This window comes from Panthera tigris, chromosome E2 (genome assembly GCF_018350195.1).
Source record: "Panthera tigris isolate Pti1 chromosome E2, P.tigris_Pti1_mat1.1, whole genome shotgun sequence".
Lineage (NCBI taxonomy): Eukaryota > Metazoa > Chordata > Mammalia > Carnivora > Felidae > Panthera > Panthera tigris.
The window spans coordinates 4,556,876-4,584,567 of NC_056674.1; the positions used below are offsets into that span (position 1 = coordinate 4,556,876).

At 41.4% G+C, this 27,692-nt stretch overlaps 2 protein-coding genes across 2 annotated transcripts in view; one reads left to right on the forward strand and one right to left on the reverse strand.

The window, feature by feature from the left end:
• Positions 1–552: 552 nt before the first annotated feature.
• LOC102954756 (putative protein ZNF720) overlaps positions 553–27,692 on the reverse strand; it is an 84,295-nt gene continuing 57,155 nt past the window's right edge. The window contains exons 4-5 of the mRNA XM_042969997.1: positions 986–1,081; positions 553–626 (exon numbers count right to left, since the gene is read on the reverse strand). Of these exons, the coding sequence (XP_042825931.1) occupies positions 553–626; positions 986–1,081 (170 nt within the window). The remainder of the gene's footprint in view (positions 627–985; positions 1,082–27,692) is intronic.
• Positions 2,871–27,010, forward strand: LOC122234229 (zinc finger protein 2 homolog). The gene is made up of 4 exons (XM_042969973.1): positions 2,871–2,987; positions 4,589–4,690; positions 17,193–17,319; positions 24,992–27,010. The coding sequence occupies exons 1-4, from the start codon at positions 2,871–2,873 to the stop codon at positions 26,923–26,925; spliced, it is 2,280 nt and encodes a 759-aa protein (XP_042825907.1). The 3' UTR covers positions 26,926–27,010.

Below are 27,692 nucleotides of genomic sequence, written 5' to 3' on the forward strand. Positions count from 1 at the left end.
TATACTAGGCTCAGATTCACCAACTGTGAGGTCATGAACTGAGCCAGTCCAATGCTCAATTGACGGAGCCACTCAGGTGCCCCTATACCTCATTTCTTATAGGGCACATACACATGTCATATAGAAGTTTTGATTCAAAACAGAGATGCATCTCCTATACAATTAATAGAGAGTGAAACACATATGAAAAAGTCACAGGAACTTCCTACAAGATAAAATTACAAAATGATGCAATTACTAGGAAATAAAGGTAATGATGGAGACTTTATTATAGGTTGTGAAATCTAACTTCTAAAGGTTCTAGCTCCCTTATGGCATTAATATGTAGGAATGCTAGGATACACATAGATACATTAAATTATTTCACCATTGAGCAATGGAACACATGGAGTGGAATTTTCAAATTTTAGTTAATACAAAGACAAATTAACTTTTGATGTGAAAAAAAAGGATTATATTTTCTCATTTGAGGGACGTGTTCTGTGATCTTATGAAATTACTGAGCCTCAATTGTGCACAATTCAGATAAAATCCTCTGGAACTTTGGAAATCCTAAACCAGAAAACATGCGATCTCTGTCTCCAGTGTTCCCAGGACTTCTGCATCAAACCGCAATGTGCCCACCACTACGTTGACACAATTGTCACAAGAAGCAAAACAGAATTTAGAAATGACTTAGCATAGAGTTCCTCAGAACTACAGAGAGATCCTCTAGGGCTCTCACAGCAATGGAGAAGCTCTCAGATTATGGAGGTCCTCACCGTGGATATGGCAGACCTTCCCTGGAGCTGAGGGAGAATCCTTGAAGAATCAAAAAGCATGATGTGTTAGTTAGCAGATGTCCCTCTGTGAGAGGGAAAGACATAAAACTCGGCTTCACAAATGAATTTCTATTCAAGGAGAGCTACATGAACAACACTTTAAGATCTATCTTCCTCCTTCACATTTGGACCTCACCTGTGTCATGTGCTTCACTTCCACCTACCTGAGTGTGAGGCTACTGTCTCCTTTCTCTTCACACCCCACAGCTCCTTCTCTTGCTCCAAAACGATGACCAGGTCTGGTTTTGATACAATGAGACCTGTTTATCAGAAGAAAGGAATAGAAATACTGCTGGAGAGTCTACCTTTCAACTCAGTATTGTACTCAGCAGACAAGAGAGGACAATGAAGAATTCTAAAAAATGATTTCCCAAACACTGTTGCGCAAGAAAGGGCCCCTTTAGAACATTCAGGAGGAGCTTTAAATATTCACATCGTGACCTGCCTTCCAAGTGCTACCAACAAAATAAGCAGTAAAAGTTGGAGTTTAAGATGTGGGCCATACTGTCTTCTGCCACTCAATGTTTAGAATTGCCATCAATCTATAGAAATGGTGATGGCATCTTAAAAAAGGGAGGCTGAAGCTGAAAAGGAAACATCCTGAAGATATTTCTCTACATCTACAAATCCCTATTTCTCTCCCTTATTACAGGTATATAAATACCAGTCATACAAAGAGGAAGCTTCCAAGAGAGACTCTTCAAGGGAAGGAGCAAAACCTGAGCAGGGTTTGGGAAATGTAGAAGGAGATATCCTCACCCACGAAGAGGAGGTGTCCATAGGTCTCTAATATCACATCCCTGAACAGTTCCCTCTGACTGTGATTCAGGCATCCCCACTCCTCCTGAGAGAATTCGATGGCCACGTCCCTGAAGGTCAGCAGTGTCTGCAATGAAAACCACAGTTATGAAGTGGCCATTGGCAGAGTTCATAATGGTACCTAAGATGCAAGAGGGAGTTAATGTCACCAGCTAGACTCCAAGAGTTGTTCTTCACCGCTTACCTACTTGTACCCACGGACCATACTCCATCATTTTACTTCACCTCTTTTTTCTACCTTGTCTTTTACTTCTGGCAAACACCCTATGGGCACAGTCTCCTGTCATGGAAACAGAAAACATACAACAACATGTAATGACTGCCCTAAGGAAGAGCTTGGGCAGGCCAACTTTGCGCTTAACCCCCGACTCATACCTATGTAGATGGACGACTGGGTTAACTCATGGAGTGAGGACTGTTACCTTGACCCCCGTGTAATACCAAAATCTACACCCAAGGGGGAGCACAAACCTCATTTACATAACACACAGCCTATGTACGGAAGTGTTTTCTTAAGGCACGTGTGCCACCTTATGCCCAGTTCAGAGAAAATGACATGGCTCCACTTCCTAATTGTCCACCCAAATCTTAAATAAAAGGAAATGATCACGCCCCTCCCTCTTGCTCTGTGCATCTCTCCTTTGGAAGTTATTCCCTCTGATCTGCTTATTGGCCGCAAATCAAGGTTCCTGTGTGTGACAACCTCAGGTGCTGCACTTTCTATCTACGACTCTATTACATTTGAGGATTTTAACACACAAACATGTCAAGTATGTGAATCTTGTTTTCATTTTCTGAAAATATAAAGCAGTAAATAGAAGGGTATTTCTGTGACCAAAGTGTGGAGGTAAATACAAACTTCCTTGGGCTTTCTTTCATTTTTTGTCATTTTATCATGTTTTGCTCTTTTCTCCTTTTTTTCTCCACCTGGTGATGAGACCCTTTCAGTGGCAGAACTTCAAGGGGACAGATGACTCTTTCTAATCACAGAAACTCCCACATGTTACCAACTCTAAAGGCAGCTGCCTTGCCTTTCCAACTCCTACTAAATTCTCAACTGGCCAACCTTCACTCATCGGTAGGAACCGATTCAGCAGGAAGAAACTACTGAAGAGGAGACCTTCCATCTTTAACAACCTTAAAGATGTAAGGGTGTAATTTGTTCAAGCGGGAAATGTAGCGTCAATTAAATTTCCTTACACCTTGCAGCCAATGATAGGCACCTGAGACATGCAGAATATGCCCTTCCTCAAGGAAATGATAACTGCTTTCATGCCTCAAAGTTTACTTTTTATTAAATACTTGAGACATGCAGAATATGACATTCTTTCATCAATGGGCATCAAGGTAGGTGTAAGGATATTTAATTGACTCTACATTTGTTTTGGCTTTGTTCTCCTCACCAGAAACTACAAGCAAAGAGAAACCCAGAAGAATGAAGTTTCCAGCTAAAATGTGGTGGCTTCTGCACATTGCTCAGTAAATCTAAGATCCTTAGCAAAGATAGGGGGGAAAAAGGATGAACGTTATAAGGGAGAGATCTGGCAGAGAGAACCAGGCCAGTTAAAGAAGTGAACACGAAGTATAAGGAAACAAACTGCTATCAGTGCCTAAGACACACCAAAGGACACATGATCCCTGGTGTGTTCTGTTGGCCCCCAAACAGTGAATCTGATTGTCAGTCTAATTATGAGAGAATACAGTGGATTTATACAAACTTCAATCACATATACTTTCAGTAAAGGCTGCTTTGAGGCAAACAGGCTTGAGCACCAGGTAGTAGAGGAGTCCACAGGGCCCACCTGGCTGAAGAGAGGCAGGCCCAACAGGTGACCTGCCTTAAAATATCTATAGGCCCTAACGAACTAACAAATGGGTACTTACAACCAGGCAGCATTATCACATGAGGGCAAATTCCAAAAGTCACCATACAAACTCATCTTCCCCCAGCAAAATCAGCCCCAAGTCACTGCCTCAAGGCAGGAGCCTCTCCTCTGCTGTGCTTCCCACCACTCCCTTGAGGTGTATTCATAAATCTAATGTCTTATTCTGCTAGAGGTGAATTCTTTTCACCACTCATGCCCTCAGCTTCCACAGGACCAGTGACCCATATTTGGAAGCCCCCATCTGAATGGGAGAAGCACCACATTTAGACGGCTGTTTCCCTGTCCTGTATGTCTAGTATATTTTAAACAGAGTTTCTTTTTCACATTTTAAAAACCAAGACTTCCCCCCTCTCCCCCCCCCCCTGGTTTTTAACTTTCCAAGTTGTTCTGGGCCTTGTATCAAGGCTGTGTATTTTGTATTTATTTTTTAGTGCAAAAAGTTGGTTTCGTTATGGCATAAGGAGAGGACCTGTGGGCACCAAGAGCCACAATGGGGTTATGAAGAGTGGCTGGTTATATACTATGGAGCTGGGGGAGGGAAAGGCAAAAGGGAGACTCTCATATGGTAAGGAGGACTCGTAAGATACTGGGGGCCTTGTATTTTTCATTTTCTTAATCCTGCTCTCCAGACAGGTACTAAATGGGGAAATAAGGGGAACAGTTCTCCTCGACTGAAATCCCACCACCAGACCCCATCAGCAACAGGAATCTTGGACTCAACACCTTCCCCTTTGGATCTGTCCTAAAGGGAATGTTTGAAATACTTTCAGTACTTTAAAGTAACAAGTGTTGATGTCCTAGTGAAAGCCTGGTTGGAGAATGTAGAGAAGACTCCTGGTTATAGGGGAGAAGAGTTCTAAAGACCTAACCTTGAATATCGTTCCTGAGAAGGTTTTAAAGCTTTGGTGAAAACATAAGGCAGAAACACCAAACACATAAATCAACATTTGCGGTTTCTAAATGCATGGAATTTTAGGGGGAAAAGATGACACGGCCTATGACCGGGAACACCAGGCTTACCTGAGAGCTGGCCATTTCTACTTCTTTCCCCTAGTCCTCTAGATTTCTTTCTCAGAAGGTATCGGTGGAGAAATCACAGCTGGATCAGGAGAAAATGCCCTTAAAGGCACCAACAGAACGTCTTCACCAGAAAAGTGCTCACTGGTAGGCGGGACTTTGAAATGCAGGAGGACCAAACTTCCTAGTTTTTTGTGTCAGGAGTTTTTCAGAAACGGAGACTACGTACTTGGAGCCCAACCTCTGAGTTTTCCTTGTATAGTTTCAGTGGCTTCTACTCCCACAGACACCTACAAATTCTGCTACAGCAGAACTGTAGGAAACTGTAGGAACAGTGTGCTGGGTGGACCTAATCCTCCCACACTCATGTAGAGGAGACCTTGTTACCTCTCCTTGAGCAAAAGCCTGCACTCAAATCTCATAAATTAATGGGAAGCCTTTCCGACTGACTGTGGCCTCAGGGAGAATCACCTGGAGCACTTAATTAAGTCGACACTGTTGTTTCAATCCACACCAATTGACAGAATCTGAGGAGGGGGGCAACAGCATGGGTGGGTTTTGAAACTCCAGACGGGATCCCTTTGGGAACCATTTAGAGCAGTAAGGAAGGCTTCGGTTATTAGCCAGGTTTAAACCTATTTCTTCTCCAGTGATCAGAGTTTCTGGACATTGGAAAAAAGAGACTTACAAATTTAAGAGCCAAACACACCTTCAGCTCTTTAGCCAGCCTTTTCCATGTCTTCTTAATTCCCAATGACAGAGCTCCAAGGAACCACAGGCATCTTCCTAGTCCCCCCTGTCAATTGGCTTGGAGAAACTACTCTGTGCCTTGGGCATAAACCTGTCTTTGTCCTTATTGACATTTGGGCTACACTCTTAGTGCTCAAACCCAGTGCTACCAGCAGCCCCTGCCTCAGAGAACTAAAACAGTTAAAAAAAAAACATGGGTCTCCCATAAATAGCAATGGGTCCCAGTCAATGAACTTATTTTTTGTATCTAGGCCTGTTGAGCATTACACACCCATTTATCCTTAGTTCACTTGCCCCAATTCATTTATTAGACTGAGATTTCTTTGGAAAATGTCATGCCAGAAATTCTTTTTGCCACCAAGGGAAAATATCTAGAATTTGACAGTAGTAACCACATTTGGAAAGAAGGGGAAATAAATGACATTTCAACATGTTTTCTAAGCTCTGTCTCTGATGGCACTTTAGCTGAGATTAGTGGAACTGATCATTTAGTCCTATTGGATGAGCTACCAACCTTCTTGTGAGGAAGATGTTCAACTGATATTGGCACAATCCACAGTGCATCACTCATCAAGTTTCAAATAGGTCCTTCAAAATCTCTGCCCCGAATTACTTCATGAATATGGAAACCCAACAGGACATCAAGAACATAAGAGAGGAATACAAGGCTTAGGCCCTAGATCAATGGTCACACTCAAGCCATCTTGGGCCAGAGCTGCATCGAAGGCCAGGACTTCGGACCATGGCAGCCACGGGGGTCAGGGGCTGGAGAGCACAGGGTGGAGGTCCTGGGGGATAGGAGGTTCCTGGGAAGGAAAGTCCTGGCAAGGGAAGGGGATACCAGTCCCTGTATGACCCCTATTGTACCTGTGAGAAAACCCAAAGGCTGAGGATGGAAGTTTGATTAGGACCCTTGAGCAATAAATAACATTGATATCTATCTATATCTTTTGTTCCCAACATTCATGCACTAGTGATGTCTATTCCCATTGAAAACCGATTTTTCCTTGAAACACCCATGCAGTCCTTTTCAATATAGTCCATTTGATAAGGATAGCCAGTATCTTTTTACCTTCTCTTGGGAGGAAAGGCAATACACCTGGTCAGTAATCCTCAGGGTTCCACAGAGGGTCCATCCTGTATGTGACAACCTTAAAGACTATATTGGATGATAGGAAGTTTTCTGCAGTGTCTCCCATGTTATAGTATGTACATAATTTCATTCTCTGCTCCCCTTCTGAAGGTTCTTTGCATGACACCAGTATACACCTGTGAAAACGTGTGGCTTTAAAGAGACATAAAGTGCCCAAAGAAAAATTGCAGTTTGCTCAAAACCAGCCTAGATATTCAAGGCATCTGCTGTCAGAACAAGGACTACATTTCAAGACATCCTGAAAATCAAAAACCTAAAACTAAGTACCAATTTTGAGACTCTCTGGGACTGTTTGGTCATTTCTGAAGTTTGATTCCAAAATTCTCTCATATAGTTGAAAGTGCATATGCTTTATTTAAACAGGACAAACCTTACCCTATTATTTGGAAAGAGGGATGACAGAGTAATTGAGACTTGAATGCAAAGTCTAAATCTATATAAGCTTCTCAAAGTCAACACCCATAAATCAAATAACACAGTTAACAAATGGGCAAAAGACATGAATAGACAGTTTTGAGAGAAGATAGCCAGAATGCTAACAGACGCATGTAAAGATGATCAACATCTCTCATCATCACAGCAACACAAATCAAAACACTGATGAGGTATCACTTCCCACCTGTCAGAATGGGTAAAATTAACAACACGAGAAACCACAGGTGTTGGTGAGGATGAAGAGAAGGGAAATCCTGTTGCACTGTAGGTGGTAAAGCAAAGTGGTGCAGCAGCCATTCAGGAGAACAGTATGAGGTTTTAAAATAACTAAAAATGGAATTAGAGGTGCTTGGGTGCCTCAGTTGGTGGAGGGTCTAACTCTTGATTTTGCTCAGGTCTTGATCTCAGAGGCATGGGTCAAGCCCCACATGGGGCTCCAAAGTGAGTATGTAGCCTCTCTTCCTCTCTCTGCTACTCCCACACTCACACTTGCTCACAATATCCCTCAAAAAAATAAACATTAAAAACAAAGAAAAACTTTGTGTCAGTCCATGGTGGCCAAAATAGGAAACTTGTATGATTTAACTCTTCCTAAATTTCTTAAGACGTTTTTTTGCAGACTCGGCACATCATCTATACTGAATGATGATCCTTATACGTCAGATGTTTTGCGTTTAGCACTCATTGATGGTTTCAGCTGTGCATGCACAAGCTGAGGGACCAACCTACTGATAGGAAAAGTATCACAAGTAGATAGTCTCCTGAAATAGCTATCAAACATCCTTGTCCTAGGGAGTGTCCTTTATACCCGGTAACTTTTTATACCCTGTATTCCATCATTACAATTTTTCTCTTTTTCAGTAGGCCACCTGGAAGCAAGTAAACAACTGGGGCTTAATCAAGGCATTTCCCCCAACTGTCAGGACATTTATCTTGAGAGACAATCACTATGTGTTCAGGCTTTTCTCTGTAGCCTGGAGAAATTACAAAACCTCCCCATCTCATGAGGAAAATATAGTCTGTTGTTCTTCCTGTCAGTGATTTATATATTCATGCCTCCAAGAGTGTTATGTTCAATTACACATCAGTGACCTTGTAAGTAATACTGTGAATAAAGTAATCTATTCTAGGGATGCCTGGGTGGCACAAGTCAGTTAAGCCTCAGAGTCTTGATCTTGGCTAAGGTCCTGTTTTCATGGTTTAAGTTCCAGCCCCACATCAGGCTATGTGCTGATGGTGTGGAGCCTGCTTGGGATTCTGTCTTCCCTTCCCTGTCTCCTCCCCCTCTTTGCGCGCTCTCTCTCTCTCTCTCTCTCACACACACACACACACACACACACACACACTGAATAAATTAATTAAAATAAACAAAAAATGTAATCTATTCTAGTAATAAATAATAAATTACAGGCATAAAATAAAACCTTTTATAATTATCCTATAAACAGCTGTTCTATTATGTTGTTGATGGTCCCAGAAATAAGGCCAGAGTCTTATCAGTAATATAAGAGTTTGTCCTGTAATAATGAAGAAATACTTGAAATTATCTTTGAATGCATAACTTTCAATATGAGAGATTATAGTTGCCCAGCATTTATCTGGGCATGGGGTTTGAAGACTGTTGCACAAAGACACTTTAAGTGTCCTTCAAGAAATACGGTTAAGGGAAACTGTTTCTGAATTTTAATGTGACTGACCACAGGTGAAGGTGTAGGGAAAGCTGGGTTTTAGGGAATGCAGGCATTCAAGACCAAGTGTTGAACATTGTGTCTTGTGTCCTAGGAGAAATGTTGACGTCTAGACAGAAGAAATACTTAAGGAAATCCATTAGCATGATTAAGTGTTTTCAGTTATAATTGTAATAGTGAACTGCCTAGGACAGAAGAAAATGCAGGTGATGTGTCAGCTGATACATATAAAAAGAATGGTGGTAGGTAGTCAGTAATGAATAGACATTTCCAGTCTGAGGAACTGAAATGGATAGATGTGCTGAAGTTCACTTGGTCTATATTGAGCTTTGATGTCAATTGACTCTTTTGAAAATAAACAGGTTACAAGGATTGTGTTTGCCAGTCTCAGTTTTATTAAAAATGTTCACTTACTTGAAAGAAAGAGAAAGAGAGGAAGAGAGAGGGAGCGAGAGAGCAAGAGAGAGAGAGAGAGCAAGTGAGAACCAGGGAGGGGCAGAGAGAGAGGGACAAAGAGAATCCCAAACAGGTTCTGTGCTGTCAGAGCAGAGCCTGATGTGGGGCTTGATCTCACAATCCCTGATCTCACAAACAAAATCAAGAGATGCTCAACCAACTGAGCCACCCAGTCTCATGTCAATTTCTTAGTTCAGCCTGAACAACCGGAAAGGGACAGGAATTCTGACACCCCCAAAAGGGGATAGGACATTCTTGCTCCATGGGAGTTTCAGGAGCCAACCCATTCATCACCCTGCTTTCCATTTCTGAACATCTAGAAGTCAGTCAAGTTTTAAAAAGTAACTATACATAGACTTTGTGAAATGGAAAGAGGACCCAGCAGTGCCTTCAACTGTCTCTCTTTTGACCTTCGTCTGTACTTTCTAGCTGATTCCATTCTTCTTTCTAGGTCAGCATTTAGCTCAGGAAGAAGCCCCAGCAGGTAAAGCATCCCACGATGGGAAAGGAAACTACCCCCTCCAGCACCAGGCACTGCCCTGAGCCAGCAGGACCCCACATGCCTCACAGCAATGCAGTGATTGGCCTGACCTTCATCACCTGCATGTACCACCACCCATCCTCCTACATTTTCTTTATATAAACCTGGAAGGATTTTCAGCAGGTTGGGGACAGTGTTTGAGATGTTAGTTACCTGTCTTCTCAGTGTTGGCCTCCGTGAAGAAAATCTCGTTTTATCACCATTCATCTTGCTGGTGTTCTTGCTGGCTCCGGGGGTCCCACACAGACCAGGTTTGGCCACTTGCCACTGACAAAATCCAAAGGCAGAGAGATGAGAGGTGGCGAAACACGAGAGGAAGTTATTTCAGGGAGGCTGACACTGCAAAGATGGCTGAATAATATCTCAAGGCCTGTCTCCAATGTGCTGGATACACTTCCAGGTGTATGGAAGGGAAAAGGGGAGAAGTGGGTGGAGGGGCAAAAGGAGTCAGTATCAGCAGGTAGACAGTGAAGTCTGTCATTGTCCTGGAGTCAATCCAGGGTGGGGTCTTTCTGGCTCAGGGCAGTCCTTGAGGCTTAAGGGGTAGTTCCAGTTCCCCTGAGGGATACTTTGTCCTCAGGGTCTTCCTCCTGGGCCAGGAGACAAGCTGGAAGGAACCCAGTGAGGAAGTTTGAGGTCAAAATTGAGGCAGCAAAAGTCCTCTGTCTTGCCCTTGGATTTGGTCAGCCATGAGTGGCAGAACTGGGTCTGTCTGGGGCCACTGGAATCAGGTGCTCCTGCACCCTTGGGTCTTGCTTACAAAGTCATTACCACAATCTATCCAATAAACATATCCCTCATCTCTCATAGTTAAGATTGTGTGTGTACGTGTGTGTGCCGAGAACACTTACAATAGCCTCTCTTAGCAAATCTTAAGGGTATAATACACTAGTATTAACCATACTCACTGAGCTGTAAACATTCACTGCTTACACATCCTGCATTAGTAGTGCTTTTTGCCATTTGACCAACATCTAAACATTTCCCCCATTCTCAGCCCCTGGCAACAAACATGCTAATCTTAAATAATTTGCCTTTTTTAAGATTTGCATGTATGTGATTTCATACAGTATATATTTTTCTGTGTGTGGCTTATTTAACTTAACAAAATATCTTCTAGCAACCTCTAAGTTGCTGGAAATGGAAAAATGTCCTTCTTTTCTGAGGCTGATACATATACCAAGAATAAATTAGATGAGGGACCTCTACTAGGAAGGAGTTAATAGCAGAGACAAACCTTTAATTTTTATTTATTGTAAATTTTATTGATTTATTTTGAGAGAGAGAGAGAGAGAACGAGCAGGGTTGGAGCAGATAGGGAGACAGGGGATCTGAAGTGGGCCCTGTGCTGACAGCAAAGAGCCCGATGTGGGGCTCAAACTAACCAACTGTGAGTTCATGACCGAAGCCAAGGAGGGACACTTAACTGACTGAGCCATTCAGGTGACCCCAGCGATGAACATTTTATAGAGTTATCTGCCTGGCAGGGCAAACATATGTTTGATAAACATTTGCTCTTTCCTTTTTCTTTGAATGCACTTCCTACTTTTTGAGATGTAAATCCCTATCCCCTCCTCCTTAATTCAAAATGGTATATAAGTATCAACTGCCTGACTTTGAGTCTCATCATCTTTAAGTTTCTCATAACTAAGAAATTATTTTTTTTTTGTCTTGTGACCATGCCTTATATCAGTTTAATTGATAGGCTGGCCAAAGAATAGAGAACAGATGAAGGAAAATGTTTTATTCTTGTACACATTCATTCTGCTGTTAAAAACGACCTCTGTTCTTCAGAGCTAAAATATAATGGGAAGACAGAGTTTGGGCAAAAGAGGAATAATAGCTTTATTGTTTTGTCAGGCAGAAGAGGCTGAAGTAGGTTAAAGCCTTCAACCTTGCAAGCCCACCCAGAAGAGGCTGGGGTGGGGGGCGTTTATAGGGAAATACACGATCCATAGATTTTGACAGGAATTGTGTTTGTGTTGCCAGCCTTTGTCATCATATTTCCAGTGTGGGCCTTGGTTCCTTAAAGAAAAAAAAAAGGGGGCGGGGCGTAAGAAGGGATAAGGAGGGGTTTCTACAAGAGAAAAAAAAAAAAACCCAACAGCAAGGCTTGCTGTTGGTTTCATGCCACCATTTTGTTCAACTTGATGTTTCTAAGGGGCTTCAGTTTCAGGCAACAGGACAAATGAAGTTAGACCACTTCATATTTTACTATGACAAACCAGTCAATATTTTCTAGGATGGCTACAATAAAGACAACAGGATAACACCAAATTTCAGTGAAAATAATGAAAAATTAGAAATCTCATATATTGCTGTAAGGAGTTTGAAAATACATTCACTTGGGAAAACTGTTTGGCAGCGACTTGCAAAAATAAGCTTTGCTACTGAAGGGGAGGGTTTTATCCTTCCAAAATGTGTCTTTTTGGCCTAAGGATTACTTTAAAGGAACAGACAAAGGAAAAGCTGTGGACCCAGTAGAGGTTTGCTTTTGAAAGAGCCATTTGCTTTTATAAAGAAAAGCTTCATTTGTGAGGGTGCCTCCCTCTTTTGCAGGGGAAAGAGGAAGAATGTGTAAATCTCCAGAAACTCTGGTCAGTGGAGAAGGCATGGATTTAAATCTGGAAAACGACCATAGCCATGATACTCTTTTTTTTTCTGGTCACCTCCCCAAAACCTTCCCAATAGGACCACTTGTGGAATTTCAAAAAATGATCAGATCTGGTGCCCTCCCCCTCAGATTCTGTCAATTGGGGTTTGTTGAAACGATGATGTTTTAGTTAAGTGCTCCAGATGATTCTAAGTGAAGCCAGGAAGAAGCACGAAGATTTCCCATTAATTTAAGAGAGGTGAGTGCACGCTTTGACTCTAGGAGAGGTACCAGAGTCTGCTCTATGGGAGCTGCAGAGGATCAGGTCCATGTAACAAAGTGTGCCAATGCTGTAGCAGCATTTGTGGGGGTCTGTGGGAGGAGAAGTCCTGTGACAACAAGGAAGGAAAATTCAGAGATTATTCTCCAAGTTGGAGCTCAAAGGTTTTGAATAGCTCCTGATACAAAGAACTAGGAGGTTGGGCCTTTTCTGCATTACAAAGTGCTGCCTGCAGGCGATCAGTTTACAGGTGGAGAGGCTGTGTTCCTGGCTTGGAAGACATTTTCTCCTGATACAGCTGTGAGATCTCCAGCAAAATCTTCGGAGAAGAAATCTAGGGGACCAGATGAAAGAAGAAATGGCCAGTTCACAGGTAAACTGTGCGTCCGAGGTCAGAGCCCGTGCCCTCTTTTTCTCTTGAAAGTCCATGCTAACTGAAATTGCAAGTGTTGGTTTTTCTAGTTCTGAGATTTCTGATCTATTTTTTCACCTAATTTTTAATCTTTTCCAATGATACTCAAGATGAGGTTTGTAGAACACTCTTCCATTGCATCGCTGAGCCTTCTCCCCCTTCTCCAACTCCAAATTAAAGTTATGCAAGTATTGAAAATATTCCCTTTGTGAACCAACTACAGGGGAAGGCGTTGAGTCCAAGATTCCTATTGCTGATGGGTCTGGTCCTAGGTTAGCACTCAAGGAGAATAATTCCCATTAGGTCAGATCTGGATGCTTTATCACCTCTCCGGAGACCAGGAGGAAGAAAGTGCACAAATACACAGGATGGATATGAGGCCCAGATTAACTCCAAAATTGTCTGATAAAAAGAAGACTTTTGCTCTTTAGAATGTAAAAAAGATACCCCATTTTCAGCTTATTTCGTTACAATTGATTTCATTACTGCTGATATGAAATGCTTTAACTTGGCTTTGTGCTCTCTGCTAGATTTCTCCTCTATAACGTTCACATTTCCCTTCTCATTTGTAAGGGTTTTAGGTATATTTCCTGAGTGATGTGCAGAAACCATCCCATTTCAACTGAAAACCTCTTCTGAGTTTCTCTTTGCCTGTAGTTATTGATGAAAGGAACAGAGGCAAAAGAAATACCGATAGGATTAAATTTTCTTACAGCTTGCCATCCATTGATAAACACTAGATATAGGCAGAGTATGACATTGCTCAAGGAATTCACAATTGCCTTCGTGTGAGTGCTTTGCTAGAGGCAGAAGGGAAGCTTAGCTTGAGGAGAGTCAGACTGGCAGTATTCTGTCTTCTTGACTATCTGGAAATGCTTTAGAAACTTCTTTTATCTCTATGCCTCCAACTTAAAGCATATCATCAGTGTCTCCTCACAATCCTACTGCAGCCCTTGGTGCCACAATTCCTCTCTCTGTGCTTTCATGAAAACAGCTTTTTTGACCAAAGAGGGCTCCAGAATCCTTTCTTGACCCTTTCTCCCAACCCACATCCCAGCAGTTTCCACTGGACAATGAAGGCCCTCACCTTTGTGTAATAGAGATATTGACTTCTGGGAATGGAGGTTCTAAATCACTCAGACCTCCATCCTGTAGATTGTTAGTTTACTCCACGCTCTTGATGCAAATCTATTCATCTATTTACTTTGTATTTTCAGAACAAGGAAAGAAGAATCCCATAGTTTACATGCTTGCACCTTAGAATACTGAAGTAGAATAGAACAGAAATGAGGATTGAAACAAAAGCTTTTAGTGAAACAGCATATGGTGAGATCATCAAGCACAATGGTCAAGAAACTATTCAGATGTTGGATGATGCAAGACAGTTTATTGGAGTAGCACAGAGTCTGGACCTGTGGGCAGAGAGAGCTATACTGTGGCTTCATGAAACTTATATGTCCTGGGGAGGAGGGTACATGCATGCAGTATTAGATCACAAATATTCCTTTGAATTTTTTTTAAGTTTATTTACTTATTTTGAGGAGATAGTGCACATGAGGGGGGAATAGGGAAAAATGGGGAGAGAAAGAGAATCCCAAGCAGACTCCACACTGTAGCAGCACAGAGCCCTATTCAGGGTTCGACTCAAACTGTGAGATCATGACCTGAGCCAGAACCAAGAGCTGGAGGCTTAACCCATTGAACCACTCAGGTCCCCTTTCCTTTGAATTTCTAACTGTAACACTGTTTCTGGAGGATTTCTCTGGTGATTACCGTTCACTTCAATGTTAGTTATTGAGACATGTATAGGCAGTCAGGAGACCCCTTCAGAATGTAGCAAGCAGCAGTTACTGGATGCTTATTAAAACCATGCAGGCTGTAGGTCAATCTTCTGGGCTAAAGGTGAACATTTTTCTGTTTGTATCCCTCATCATACTAGACTCAAATAATAGCTGTTTTATGTATATCATTCAACGTGTTGGTGTGAATAAAAGACCTAAGCATCAGTATCCAAAACTAGATTTATGAGTTTAATGTCACTGAAAATGTTTCTTAGTTACCATGACCATTTTCTACTCTTCACTTTTTTTTTTTTTTTTTTGGTTTATCTATTTTGTGTATGAGTGAGAGTGAGATCGAGAGAACACAAATGGATAAGGGGGAGAGAGAGAGAGAGAGAGAGAGAGAGAGAGAGAGACAATTCAAGCTCCCTGTTATCATTGCCAAGTCCAATGTAGGGCTCAAACTCAGGAGACTTGAGATTACAACCTGAGCCAAAATCGAGATTAACTCGATTAATCGAGATAATCATATGATTAACTACCTGAGCCACCCAGGTGGCCGTCCACTCTATCACTTTTATTGTGTATGTAACTACTTTCTAAATGTATGGATATGTGCATGAAGTGTAAAAAGATCAACTTTGTGGGGACACATTCTTGTTTCCATCATTCTTTTCAGCTTTGACACCTGGTATGAACATTGCTTTAGGATCCCATCTGGATATCAGCCAGTGTGCCATTTTAGATCAACTCTAGGTCAGAGAACCTGGGTTAAAACCTAGTCTCTTCCATGTACTGGATGCTTGACACAATACTCAGAGAAATAGAAGAATAACGTGTTTGCTCTCATAGGTGATAATTCTTTATAATTATCATTTATTTTCCATTAATATATGAAAAATGGGTAGGTGCCTTCTACTAAGTAGGAAATGCTCAAAGGCTTGTTGTTGCCTATTTTGCTATTCTAGTAGAACCTGTGTTTGTTATAAAACCCATTTAGTTCCAAGTATTCCAAGAGTTCTTGCCTTTGAGTTCTTGCTCTTTGTTATTTAAAGATCTATTCCCTGGCCAATAGGCTAATACCTTGTTAGAAATGCAGAATCTAGGGACACTTGGATGCCTCAGTCAGTTAAGCATCTGACTCTTGATTTCAGCTCAGATCATTAGCTCATGATTCCTGAGATGCACCTCCAAGTCAGACTCTGCACTGACAGTGGGGACCCTGCTTGGGATTCTCTCTCTCCCACTCTGTTGACCATCTCCCCTCTCTGTCTGTCTGTCTTTCAAAATAAGTATATAAACTTAAAAAATAAAAAGCTTTCCAATACACCGTTGTGAAATTGTAATTCATATTAGAATATGCTACATACATTGTAACACACCTTGACTTTCCATCTAAGAAAGAGACACCAGGTATACTATGTGATGTGAATATAGTATTTAAAAACGTGGATGCCTTTGTTGATGCCTTCATTTTATGAATTCGCTTGAATAAACACAATATTCATACTGGTTCTTACCTCAAAGTTAGAAAATACATGAAAGCATATTATTGTGTTGAAAAAGATCTTTCTGCAGAAAGCAGGAAACCCCTCTAAGTCAGAACCAGTTTTCCTAAAGTACCTGAAGAAACAGGAATTCACTTCTTGGTGAGTCACAGATAGATTCTATACCAGCTGGGGTTGTCACACAAAGGAAATGTGAATTTTAACAATTAAGGAGATCACAGGGAATCACTTCCAAAGCAGAGACCCCGGGAAGGGAATGGTTTCATATATAGTCAGGGTGGAGAATTAGAGGGAGAGCCCATCATCTTATGTAAAGGTGGGGATAAGGTTGCACTTGGGCCTGAAGAAAACAGTTGTATACAGGGGCGCCTGGGTGGCTCAGTTGGCTGAGCATCTGACTTCAGCTCAGGTCATGATCTTGCAGGCTGTGTGCTCGAAATCTTGCGGTTTGTGAGTGCGATCCCTGCATTGGGCTTTGTGCTGACAACTCAAAAGCCTGGAGCCTGCTTCTGATTCTGTGTCTCCCTCTCTGTCCCTCCCGTGCTCATGCTCTGTCTGTCTCTCTCTCAAAAATAAATACACATTCGAATTTTTTCTTTTTTAAAGCAAACACTTCTTTACATACTCTGAATGTTACATAGTAAATGAGGTTTGTGCTTACCCTTGGGTGGAGAGTTTAGTATTATAATGAGGTCATGGTAACAATCCTATTCCCTTGGTTGACACCACTGTCTACCTGCTTAGGAGTGAGTCAGGGGATGAGCTCAGACAGGGTGGGTATAAGCTCTTTCTCAGAGGACATTACCTTTTGTTGTATACCTTCTGTTTCCATCACAGGAGACGATAGCCCTGGGGTGTTGTTGCCTGAAGTAACAGATAAGGTTGAAAGAAGAAGTGAAATAAAATGAGGGCCTAAGGGCAGTGGGTATCAACAAGTAAGCAGTGAAGGTTAGGTCTTGGGGTCCAGCTGGTGACATTAACTCCCTCTTGCATCTTAGGTACCATTATGAATGCTGCCTATGGCTACTTGGTAACTGTGGCATTTGTTGCAGGGACTGCTGACCTTCAGGGATGTGGCCATAGAATTCTCCCAGGACGAGTGGGGATGCCTGAACCAGAGTCAGCGAGAACTGTACAGGGATGTGATGTTAGAGACCTGTGGACACCTCCTCTTCTTGGGTGAGGATAACTCCTTCCAGACTTCCCAAACCACACTCGCGGGTTTGTTCCTTCCTTTGAAGACTGTCTCTTGGAAACATCCTCTTTGCATGACTGGGATTCAGATCCCGGCAGTCAGGGAAAGAAGTAAGGGTTTGTAGATACAGAGAAATATCTTCATGAGGTGTCCTTTTCAGCTGTAGATTCCCCTTCTTTAAGGTTAGGTAAGAGCATCATCATCTATAGATGAGTGGTAATTGTAAACATTGAGTGGCGTAAATTGGTACTGCCCACGTATGCTCCCAACTGCTACTCATTCCTGTAGTGGTAGTACTTGAAAGTGAGGTCATGATGTGAACACTGGAAATTCCTGTTGAGTGTACTAAAGGGGCTGTTGGGCCACAGCATTTGGGAAATCATTTTCTAGAATTCTGCACTGTCCTCTCTTGTGTACTGAGCACAATATTGGGTTGAAAGGTAGAATCTGAGAAATAGTTACATTCCTTTTTTTTCTGATAACCAAGTGTCACTGTGTCAAATCCAGACCTGGTCATTTTTTTGGAACAAAAGAGGGAGCTCTGGGATGTGAAGAGAAAGAAGACTGTAGCCTCACCCCTAGGTTGCTGGGCATGAATGAAAAAGATGACAAAGGTGAAATGTAAACAGGGTGAAGCTAGACCTTAAAATGTGGTGGGAGTAGCTCTCCTTGAATGGAAATTAGTTTGAGAAGCCTAGTATTATGTCTGTCCCTCTCATGGCAGGACATCAGCTATCCAACACATCATGCTCTTACATTCTCTAAGGATTCTTTCTTCAGTTCCAGTGATGGTCCATCATCTCCACAGTGAGTGCCAGGAGACTCCCCTTGGAGCTTGAGGGTCTCCAAAGTCTGAGAGCTTCACCATTGCGTTGAAGAGCCTGGGGAATTCTCCATATTTCTGAGACATTCTATCCTAAACCATTGCCAATTTCTGTTTTGCCTCCTGTGAGACGGGTGTCAGGGTAGTGGTGGACATACTGTGTTTGGTGCCCACATCGCAGGAACACTGGGGACAGGGATCACGTGATTTCTGGTTTATGCTTTCCAATGCTACTGGGGCTTTAATTCTTTTCTTAAATTTTTATGTTAGTTTATTTTTGAGCGAGAGAGAGAGAGAGAGGGAGGCAGAGCCATTGTGGGGGAGGGGCAGAGAGAGAGGGGCACAGAATCAGAAGCAGGCTCCAGGCTCTGAGCTGTCACCACAGAGCCTGACATGGGGTTCAGACTCACAGATCATGAGATCATGACCTGAGCTGAAGTCGGATGCTCAACCAACTGAGCCAGCCAGGCGCCCCACTGAGGCTTTCATCTTCATCGTACAACACTGAGATTGAGTACTTTCATCAGATAAAAAAGCACTTTCTAAAATGAGAAAATCTCATCCTCTGTTTCACTTCAGAAGTTCATTTTTCTTATGAACGATAAGAAATTTCCACTCTATGTGTTCCATTCCTCAATGGTGAACTAGTCTATGTGTATTCTCGCATTCCTACCAACATTAATGCCACAGGGGAACTAGAACATTGAGAACTTAGAACTCACAATCTGTAATGAAGTCTCAATGGTTACATTATTTCTTAGTAACTTCATCATTTCCAAGTTTTTTTCTTGTATAATAGCAAATTCCTGTGTCTTTGTCATAAACGTTTTTACTTTCTGAGGGTTCTTCATGAGATTCATTTCTGATTCATTGGATCGAAATTCTGACATGGCATGCACCTCATGAGGTATGAGGTAGATCATTTGGGTTGACCTGTTGGTCGTGCAGAGTTTTCCTGATATCATTTAGTTATGTGTTCCCTCTTCTTCCTCCAGGAGTCTCTCTAAGATGATCATTTGAATTGTTTGCCATGCTTTATTGGCTTGATATTTGAATAAAATGGATATTTTCATGTTGGCATGTAGACACTGATTACATATTTGTTCTGGACGTTTATTTCACAGCTGTCATATGTGTCCTTTGAAGAATGTTAGGCACTTGATCCCAGTGTGACCCATTACAGGTTCCTTATTTCCTGTGTGCTCTATGCTGGATCCCTCCACTAGAAGGTGGATATATTTTCTCTGTTATCATTAAGTATCTTTACAGGAAGATGTACATAATCATCTCATTTATTCTGGAAGCTTCCTCCTTCATTTCACTTTGTTGTCTGATTTGGAAAATGAAGGATTTCTTTTATGTGTGCTGTAGGAATTGCTGTTTGAAGTAGAGATTGTGAATCAGGGCTCAGTCCTGTAAATTTCCATTGTATTCTGCCTGTGTGACCCATAGATACTCTTCCTTACCTCTTTTCTGTTGCTCCAGAAAAAGAAAATATGCATCATATATGTTCAAATGCCTTCAAATTGTAAAATGTAATCCAGCACAAAAGAGAATTGAGACCTAGACTTTCAATGCTATAAAAGACTCAAAAACAATACCTATTTCTATTTGTGAGTGTGTATGTTTGTGGTGTTAGCAAGTCACAAAACCCTTCTCCCCCAATAGGTGTATAAGCTTTAGTCATCGAAAACATTTCTTAGTTTTAAGGAGAGTAAACATTTTATTCTATCAATTTTATTCTTTTGTATTCAATTTGTAATATTCGTATTTTATGTGGTATCCTCACTTTTCGCTTTATGTTACTTAGTTTGGTGGTTTTATCGTATTTGCGTTACCATTGTCATGTTGAAACTTTCTGTGAACCTTCTTATAGGATTATCTCTTTATAATGGTTGGTGTGTTTCTCTTAGATGAATTAAGTCAGATAATCTGGATAAAGACACATACTATACTATTACTGCAATATTGCCACATTTCTTATGAAAAACAATACTATTGTTCTTATAAGTTACTGGGATTGGTGGGTGAATTTATGCAAAACTGTTAGAATGGTCTGTACTGTGTAGTAAGTGTTCAAGGAGAATGGTTGTTTCTGTTCCATGATATGAGGAGTAGTAATTTGCTCATTATTCTTCAAGTTCAAAGTCCTCCGTGATTTCTTCTTCTTCTTCTTCTTTTTTTTTTTTTGTTTCTTCTTGCAATATAGAAGTGTGGCTCTTGAAGTGAGGATGTTGGCATGAGTTTTAGGCTTGTGAGAAATGTAGAAACTCAGGCCCCACCTAAAAATCCAAATCAGAATGTGAGTTTTAAGAAGATGCTCTGTTTTCATACACATTGACATTGAAGTGCACGTGTAGGTCACCATCACTTTTTCCTTATTCTATGTCTCTGTTTTCTTCTGTAGTACATTATTTTGATAAGTGATTTTATAGTATGTTGTAAATCAGGAAGTGTTGTGCCACCAGAGTACTCTATGTTTCAAGATTATTGTGGGTATATATTATCCTGCAATACCCATGTGAATGTTCCATTTGGTTGTGATCTTTCTGCCAAAAATGTCATTGGGAATTTGATGGAGGTCGCAAGAAATCAGTAGATCACTTAGAGTGTACTGACAGTTGAATAATTTTAAGTATTCCCATGTAAGAACATGGATGTGTTTTCACTTCTTTCGATTCTTCACAATATTTTATAGTTTTCATTTCACTAGTTTTGACCTCTAGCATTATTATAAGTCTTAAGAAGTTTATTCTTTGTGAAAATAATGTAACTGTAATTGTATTTTTGGGGGAATTGTTCTTTGTTGTGTATAAGGAATGAATTTTTGTGTGTTGGGTTTGTAATCTCCAATTTTATAAAATTTGTGTGAGTTTGAATAAGTTTTTCAAAATGAGGAATCTTCAGGGGCACCTGGGTGACTCCATTGGTGGAGTTTCTGACTGTTGATTTTGGCTCAGGTCATGATCCCAAGGTCATGGGATCAAGCCCTGCCTCAGACTTCACACCGCATGGAGCTTGCTTGAGAGTCTTGGCCTCCTTGTGCCCCTCTCCCTAGTTGCACAAACTCTCTTTCTCCAATAAAATAATTAAAAATAAAAAAAAATAGGGATTCTTCAGAGAAAAAGAAGATAGTATCGTGACAACTAGGAGTACCCTACCCTCATCACATCCCACACACACATCTAGATAACCACTAAGGCATCCTAAGTATCCCAAAAAGCAACCTTAAGACTGAAAGAGGAACTACTCAGCTAATGAGAGAGAAGAGGCACATCGAAGATTGTAGGAAGTATAGAGATTTGGTTGGGGGAGCAACAGATTATAGTGCTGCTGAAAGCAGGAGCTGTGGTTCTGGAGTAAGGTAGGAGAGTGGAGCCCAAAGGAGAATGCACAAGGAGAACATTTCCCTAATGTCATTGTCTTGGAAAATGAGAAGGCCTGCATTTTTTGTGTTCTTGCAAGCAGTGTGGCTTCAAGCCTCGAGTTTTCAAGATCAGCAAGCCTGGCTGAGAAAGATCCTAGAGGGCACTGCACTGCTCCTGAACAGAAGGTAGGCCCACAACCTGAGGGTAGACAGCATGGAAACAGCAATGTGAAGAGCACTTGGGGCACACATGAGTGAGATTATTTGATATCCTAGGGGCCCTTCAATGAGGTGCATGATGGGAACAAATGAGCTGGCTGGTTCTATTTCCTTCCCATTCTCCTCAGCAGGAACACAGAGCACCCTGAGAGAAAGGGCACAGTGGGGACACTGGCTGTCTGCCTTGCTTACAACAAGCCCGAAGCCCCTATCCTCTGGTGGGACTGCCCTTCTCAGTCAAGCCTGACTCAATCCCAGCAAGGCTGTCCCCTCCCCAAGAGATTTGCTTAAGCTGTTTCCCACACCGCATGTGACCACACAGTTCTGTAGAGCCTCAGTTCTGGTGGAGGTGATGTCAGTTCTCATCTCACAAGCAGCCCATAGCATAACTAGTTAAAATTCAATCCATTGAGGACAGGGTCCAAACCCTGGAAAGGAGAGCCTCGGCAGACCACTGGCCAGAACGATAGAGCAGGAGACATAACTGGATGTTTTAACATACAGAGGGTGCCAGAGACTTAGACAAAATGCCAAGATGGAAGATTTTATCCATAATGAAAGAACAAGTTATGGCCACAGCCAGAGTTCTAAGTGAAACCTTTGTCAGTAACATTCTCAATAGTAAACTGAAGGAACTACATTATGGATACTCACTGGGCTTGTAAAAGACAACAGCAGTGAGGCTCTTAACACAGAGACAAGAGGCTCAACAAAGGATGAGAGATGCAGAATGCAATAAATGAGATGAGAAACACATTGGTTCAATGAACAGCAGGTTGAAGGGAATTAGAGCAGCAAATTAGTGACCTTGAAAACAAAATAATGGAAAATAGTGAAGCTTAAGGTGGATAGAGTGACAGACAGACAGAGAGAGGAGACTTAGGCACATGTAATAGACTTAGGAAATCGGGCTCCATCAAAAGTGATAACATTTATATTACAGGGGTCACAGAAGAAGATGAGAAAGGGGGTTAGAGAAGTCATTTAAGGGAATAATAGCAGAAAGCATCCCTAATCAGTTGAAGGAAACAGACCTGCAGACTCAGGAGGCACAGAACTCCATTGAAATCACCAAAAGGAGGCCAGCACCAAGACATCTTGGAATCAAGTTTCCAAATGATGAGAATGACAAAATCTTAAAAGCAGCAACATGGAAGAAGTATTTCACCTACCATGAACAAACCATAAGGTCAGCTCAAGATTTCTCAATAGAAACTTGGCAAGTCTGATGGGGGGACAAGGTAGATTCAAAATGTTGAATGGGGAAAATATGCAGCTAGGAATACTGTATCCCGGAAGACTATCATCCAGGCTAAAGGGGAGAGAAAGCGATTTCTAGTCAAACAGAAACTAAAGGAGTTTGTGGCCACTGGAAAAGCCCTCCAAAACATGTTCAAGGATAGTCTTGAAATGCAGAGGAGTCAAAGGGGCTCAGACTCACAAAGTGTCAGATCAGGAGCCACTTGAAAACCAAGAGTCAGACAATTAACCGACTGAGCCAACCAAGCGCCCCCAATTTGGTCTCCTTTTATGTATTTTTTCTTGCCTAATTGTGAAGAGTCCCAGTACTGTGTGGAATGAAAGTGGGAGAGTGACTTCATTACCTTGTTTCTGATCCTATAGGAGGAGCTTTTGGTCTCTGCATTGAGTATGTTAGATTTCAGCTTTTCACACATACATGATCTCTATTAGGTTGAGTAAGTTTCCTTTGATTTCTCCTTTATTGAGTATCTTTAATAGTGAAGTGGTGTCCAATATGCTCACTTCCTGTCCTGTATCAATTGAGATTATCCTCTCTTTGTGATCTTTAGTCTGTAATGTGCAGTCCCAACTCAATAGTTTGCCATATGGTGAAACGTCCTTGAATTTCAGGAAGAATTCCCACTTGATTATGTTGTAAAATGGTAAAATGTGATTTTGATTCAGTTTGTTTTTTGTTTATTTGTTTTGAGAGGGAGAAGGAGGAAGAGGAGAATGGGAGGGGCAGAGAGTGAGGAGGAAAGAGGATCCCAAGCAGGTTTCGCAGTCTGCAATGAGCTGGACATGGGGCCTGATCTCCCAACTGAGATCATGACGTGAGCTGAGGTCAAGAGTTGGGTGCTTAACTGACTTAGGCACCTAGGCTCCCCTATTTGCTTATTTTTATGGTGGACTTTTCATGAATATTCCCCACAGATAGTAATTCATATTCTTGTATACTTGTCACATCTTCCTTTGGCTTTGATAACCTGTTAATGCTCATATGATCAAGTGGTTTCATAATCTCCCTTCTCTTCCCTCCCTGGAAATGTTTGGGGAGATTTCTAGTACGTTGTCATGTGTGTCTATGAATGATCCTGTGAATTCATGTGGCACAGGACTTCCTTGTTGGGAGTTTATTTATTACAGTTTTAATCTACTTAGTAGTTGTAGATCTGTTGACTTTATTCTTTTTTTCTTTTTTTTGAGTGTGAGAGAGTCAGTGAGTGGGGGAGCATCAGAGGGAGAGAGAGAGAATCTTAAGCAGACTTCTTGCTTAGGGCAGAGCCTGATATGGGGGTCCATCACATGACCCTAATATCATGACCTGAGTCAAAATCAAGAGTTGGACACTCAACCAATTAAGCCAACCAGGTTTCCCTTTCATCATGTTTTTTAATCCATGATGATGTCACGTAGGTTATACCTTTTTTGAAATAGGTACTTTTATATATTTTTTGGATACATATTTGTTAGCATGTTATTATCCTTTTTCCCAATTATAATTACTTTTATTTCTGTGATATCACATGTACTGTGTCTTGTTTTACTTCTTCACTTCTGATTTTAGGTGAACTTCAATTTTTCATCCTTAGTTGATGGTGGTATAGGTCTGTAAAATTTTTGGGTTATTTGTAAAAACAAACTCGTCCTGTTGTTTTATTCCTACTTTTTCTATATCGTATTTTCATCATTTCTGTTTGAGTTTTAAATTAAATGTCCTTCTAAATTTTGGATCATAAAGTACTTTCCTGATTCTTGTGGCATAGGAATGTGATTTGTGCTACACCATTAAACAACTACAGAAGGATCTATTAGGCTATGTCTTCAGCATGTTGTGTGTAAGTTTCTGTGTCAAGGAAGAATGAAGTCCTGATGAATCCTTCTCAACCATCTTCCTGACATTCTCTGACTGATTTGAAGGTTGTATATTAGAAGTTGTCAGTACATTCATGTGAGAGTAGTAATTGGAATGATGTTCCTTTTTTTGTTATTTGCTATCTTTCAGCTATATCTTCACATGGCACCCAGAACCTCCTGCCAAAACCATGCATAGAAACCTCTTCACAAAATGTGTCACTGGGTACAGGGAAACATCATGCCTTTGAGAATTTACACTTAATGATAAACTGGGACAGTAGTAGAAAGAATGAAGTGCATCAGAAATTTCATGAAGGATGTGGTCCAATTGAGAGGACTGCCCATAACAAGAACTTCATGGCCACAATCAGTGAAGGACATAAAACATCTTGGAAAACCGCCCTTTTTACATCCACTATTTGTGCAAAGCAGTGTGCATCTGTAAGCAGAAGTTCCAATCAAACGTGCAAACATACATATTTGTGCAACGAAAATTTGGAACATTTGGAAAGTTACCTCATCCACGCTGAAAACAATGCTTTGAACCATTGTGAAAGTGGGATTGGATTGACCTTTCAGTCAAATAGTTCTAAAACTCAAAGATTCAAAAATGAAGATGAAAGGCCTAGGACGTCTCAATTTGGGAGGTGCTTCACAGAGGAGGTGACCCTACAACATTACCAGTGCGTTTTCATTGGAGATACACTGGCTCAATACAGTGGATCTGAGACACAGTCTAACCAGGGATCCCATGTTATCAAATGTCTGAGGACTCCTCTGCAAGAAAACCATTTTGAATCTAATAAAGATGAGGAAGTATTTTACCCAAACTCCAAATGTACCAATAGTAAGAGTACACAGAGGGGAGAAATTACTTCTAAATATGATGAATGTGGGAAAGCACTGAAGCAGTCCTTCAGTATTGCTGATCATCAAAGGATTCGTGTGGGGGAGAACCCATACACAGGTAACGAATCTGGAAACATGTTTAGTCAATCATTAAGTCTAAATACCTGTAAGACAAGTGGTACTGGAGAGAAAAGGTACATTTGCAAGGAATGTGGCAAAACCTTTGACAGGCACTCAACACTATCTCAACATCAGCAAACACATACTGCAAAGAAAATTGACAAATGTGAAGAAGGTGGTCAAACCATTAAGGATGGGTCATCACTTCACGCACACAGTCAAATCCATACTGCACAGAAACCTTACAAATGTCAAGAATGTGGCAAGGCCTTTAACCAGCAATCATCCCTTACTCAGCATCACAGAATCCACACTGGAGAGAAACCTCACAAATGTCAAGAATGTGGCAAGGTCTTTAGCCAGCAATCATCCCTTAGTCAACATCACAGAACGCATACTGGAAAGAAACCTCACAAATGTCAAGAATGTGGTAAGTCCTTTAAATGGCACTCATACCTTAATCAACATCACAGAATTCATACTGGAGAGAAACCTTACCAATGTCAAGAATGTGGCAAGGCCTTTAGCCAGCAATCATCCCTTACTCAGCATCACAGAATGCATACTGGAGAGAAACCTTACAAATGTCAAGAATGTGGCAAGGCCTTTAGCCGGCAGTCATCCCTGAGTAAGCATCATAGAGTGCATACTGGAGAGAAACCTTACCAATGTCAAGAATGTGGCAAGGTCTTTAGCCAGCAATCATGCCTTAGACAGCATCACAGAATGCATACTGGAGAGAAACCTCACAAATGTCAAGAGTGTGGCAAGGCCTTTAGCCAGCAATCATCCCTTATTCAACATCATAGAATGCATACTGGACAGAAACCTTACCAATGTCAAGAATGTGGAAAAGCCTTTACCCGTTCCTCACTACTCACTCAACATCACAGAATTCATACCGGAGAGAAACCTCACAAATGTCAAGACTGTGGCAAGGCCTTTAGTGAATACTCAACCCTGACTCGGCATCACAGAATCCATACCGGGGAGAAACCTTACCAATGTCAAGAATGTGGCAAGTCCTTTATCCAAAACTCACACCTTAGTAAACATCACAGAACTCATACTGGAGAAAAACCTTACAAATGTCAAATGTGGCTAGGCCTTTAAGGTGTATTCACAGTTTACTTGACATGAGAGAATTCATGCCAGAGAGAAACCATACAAATGTCAAGAATGTGGCAAGGCCTTGAGTGAATACTCAATCCTTACTCGACATCACAGAATTCATACCAGACAGAAATCTTACCAATGTAACAAATGCAGCAAAACCTTGTTTTCTGTTCTAGCCTTATTCTGCATCACAGAATCCATACCTGAGGGAAACCTTACAAATGTCAAGAATGTGGCAAGGCCTTTAGGTTGCAGTCACCCTTATTGACCATCACAGAATTCATACTGGAGAGAAAGCTTACCATATAAGGCATGTGGCAAGGCCTTTACCAAACACTCAAAACTTACTCGACATGACAAAATTCATACTTGAGAGATCCTTACCAATGCAACGAATGTGCAAAAGGTTTTAATCACCAATCACCCTTTATTCAATATCACACAAATCATCTTGGAGCAAACGTTTAAGACAGAGTTTAAGACTGTGAGAGAACTTCTTTTTATTTTTAAAAAATTTTTTCTTAGAATGAGTAGGAGGGAGCAGAGAGAGAGACACGCAGTATCAAAAGTAGGTTCCAGGCTTCGAGCTGTCGGCACAGATAGCTCGGAGCCTGAGGCAGTGTTCGAACCCACAAGTCACGATATCATGACCTGAGGTGAAGTTGGATGCTTCACCGACTGAGCTACCCGGGAGCCCCAAGACTGTGAGAGAACTTTTAAGGACTGCTCAATGCTACTCCACATCACAGAATCCACATTGAAGA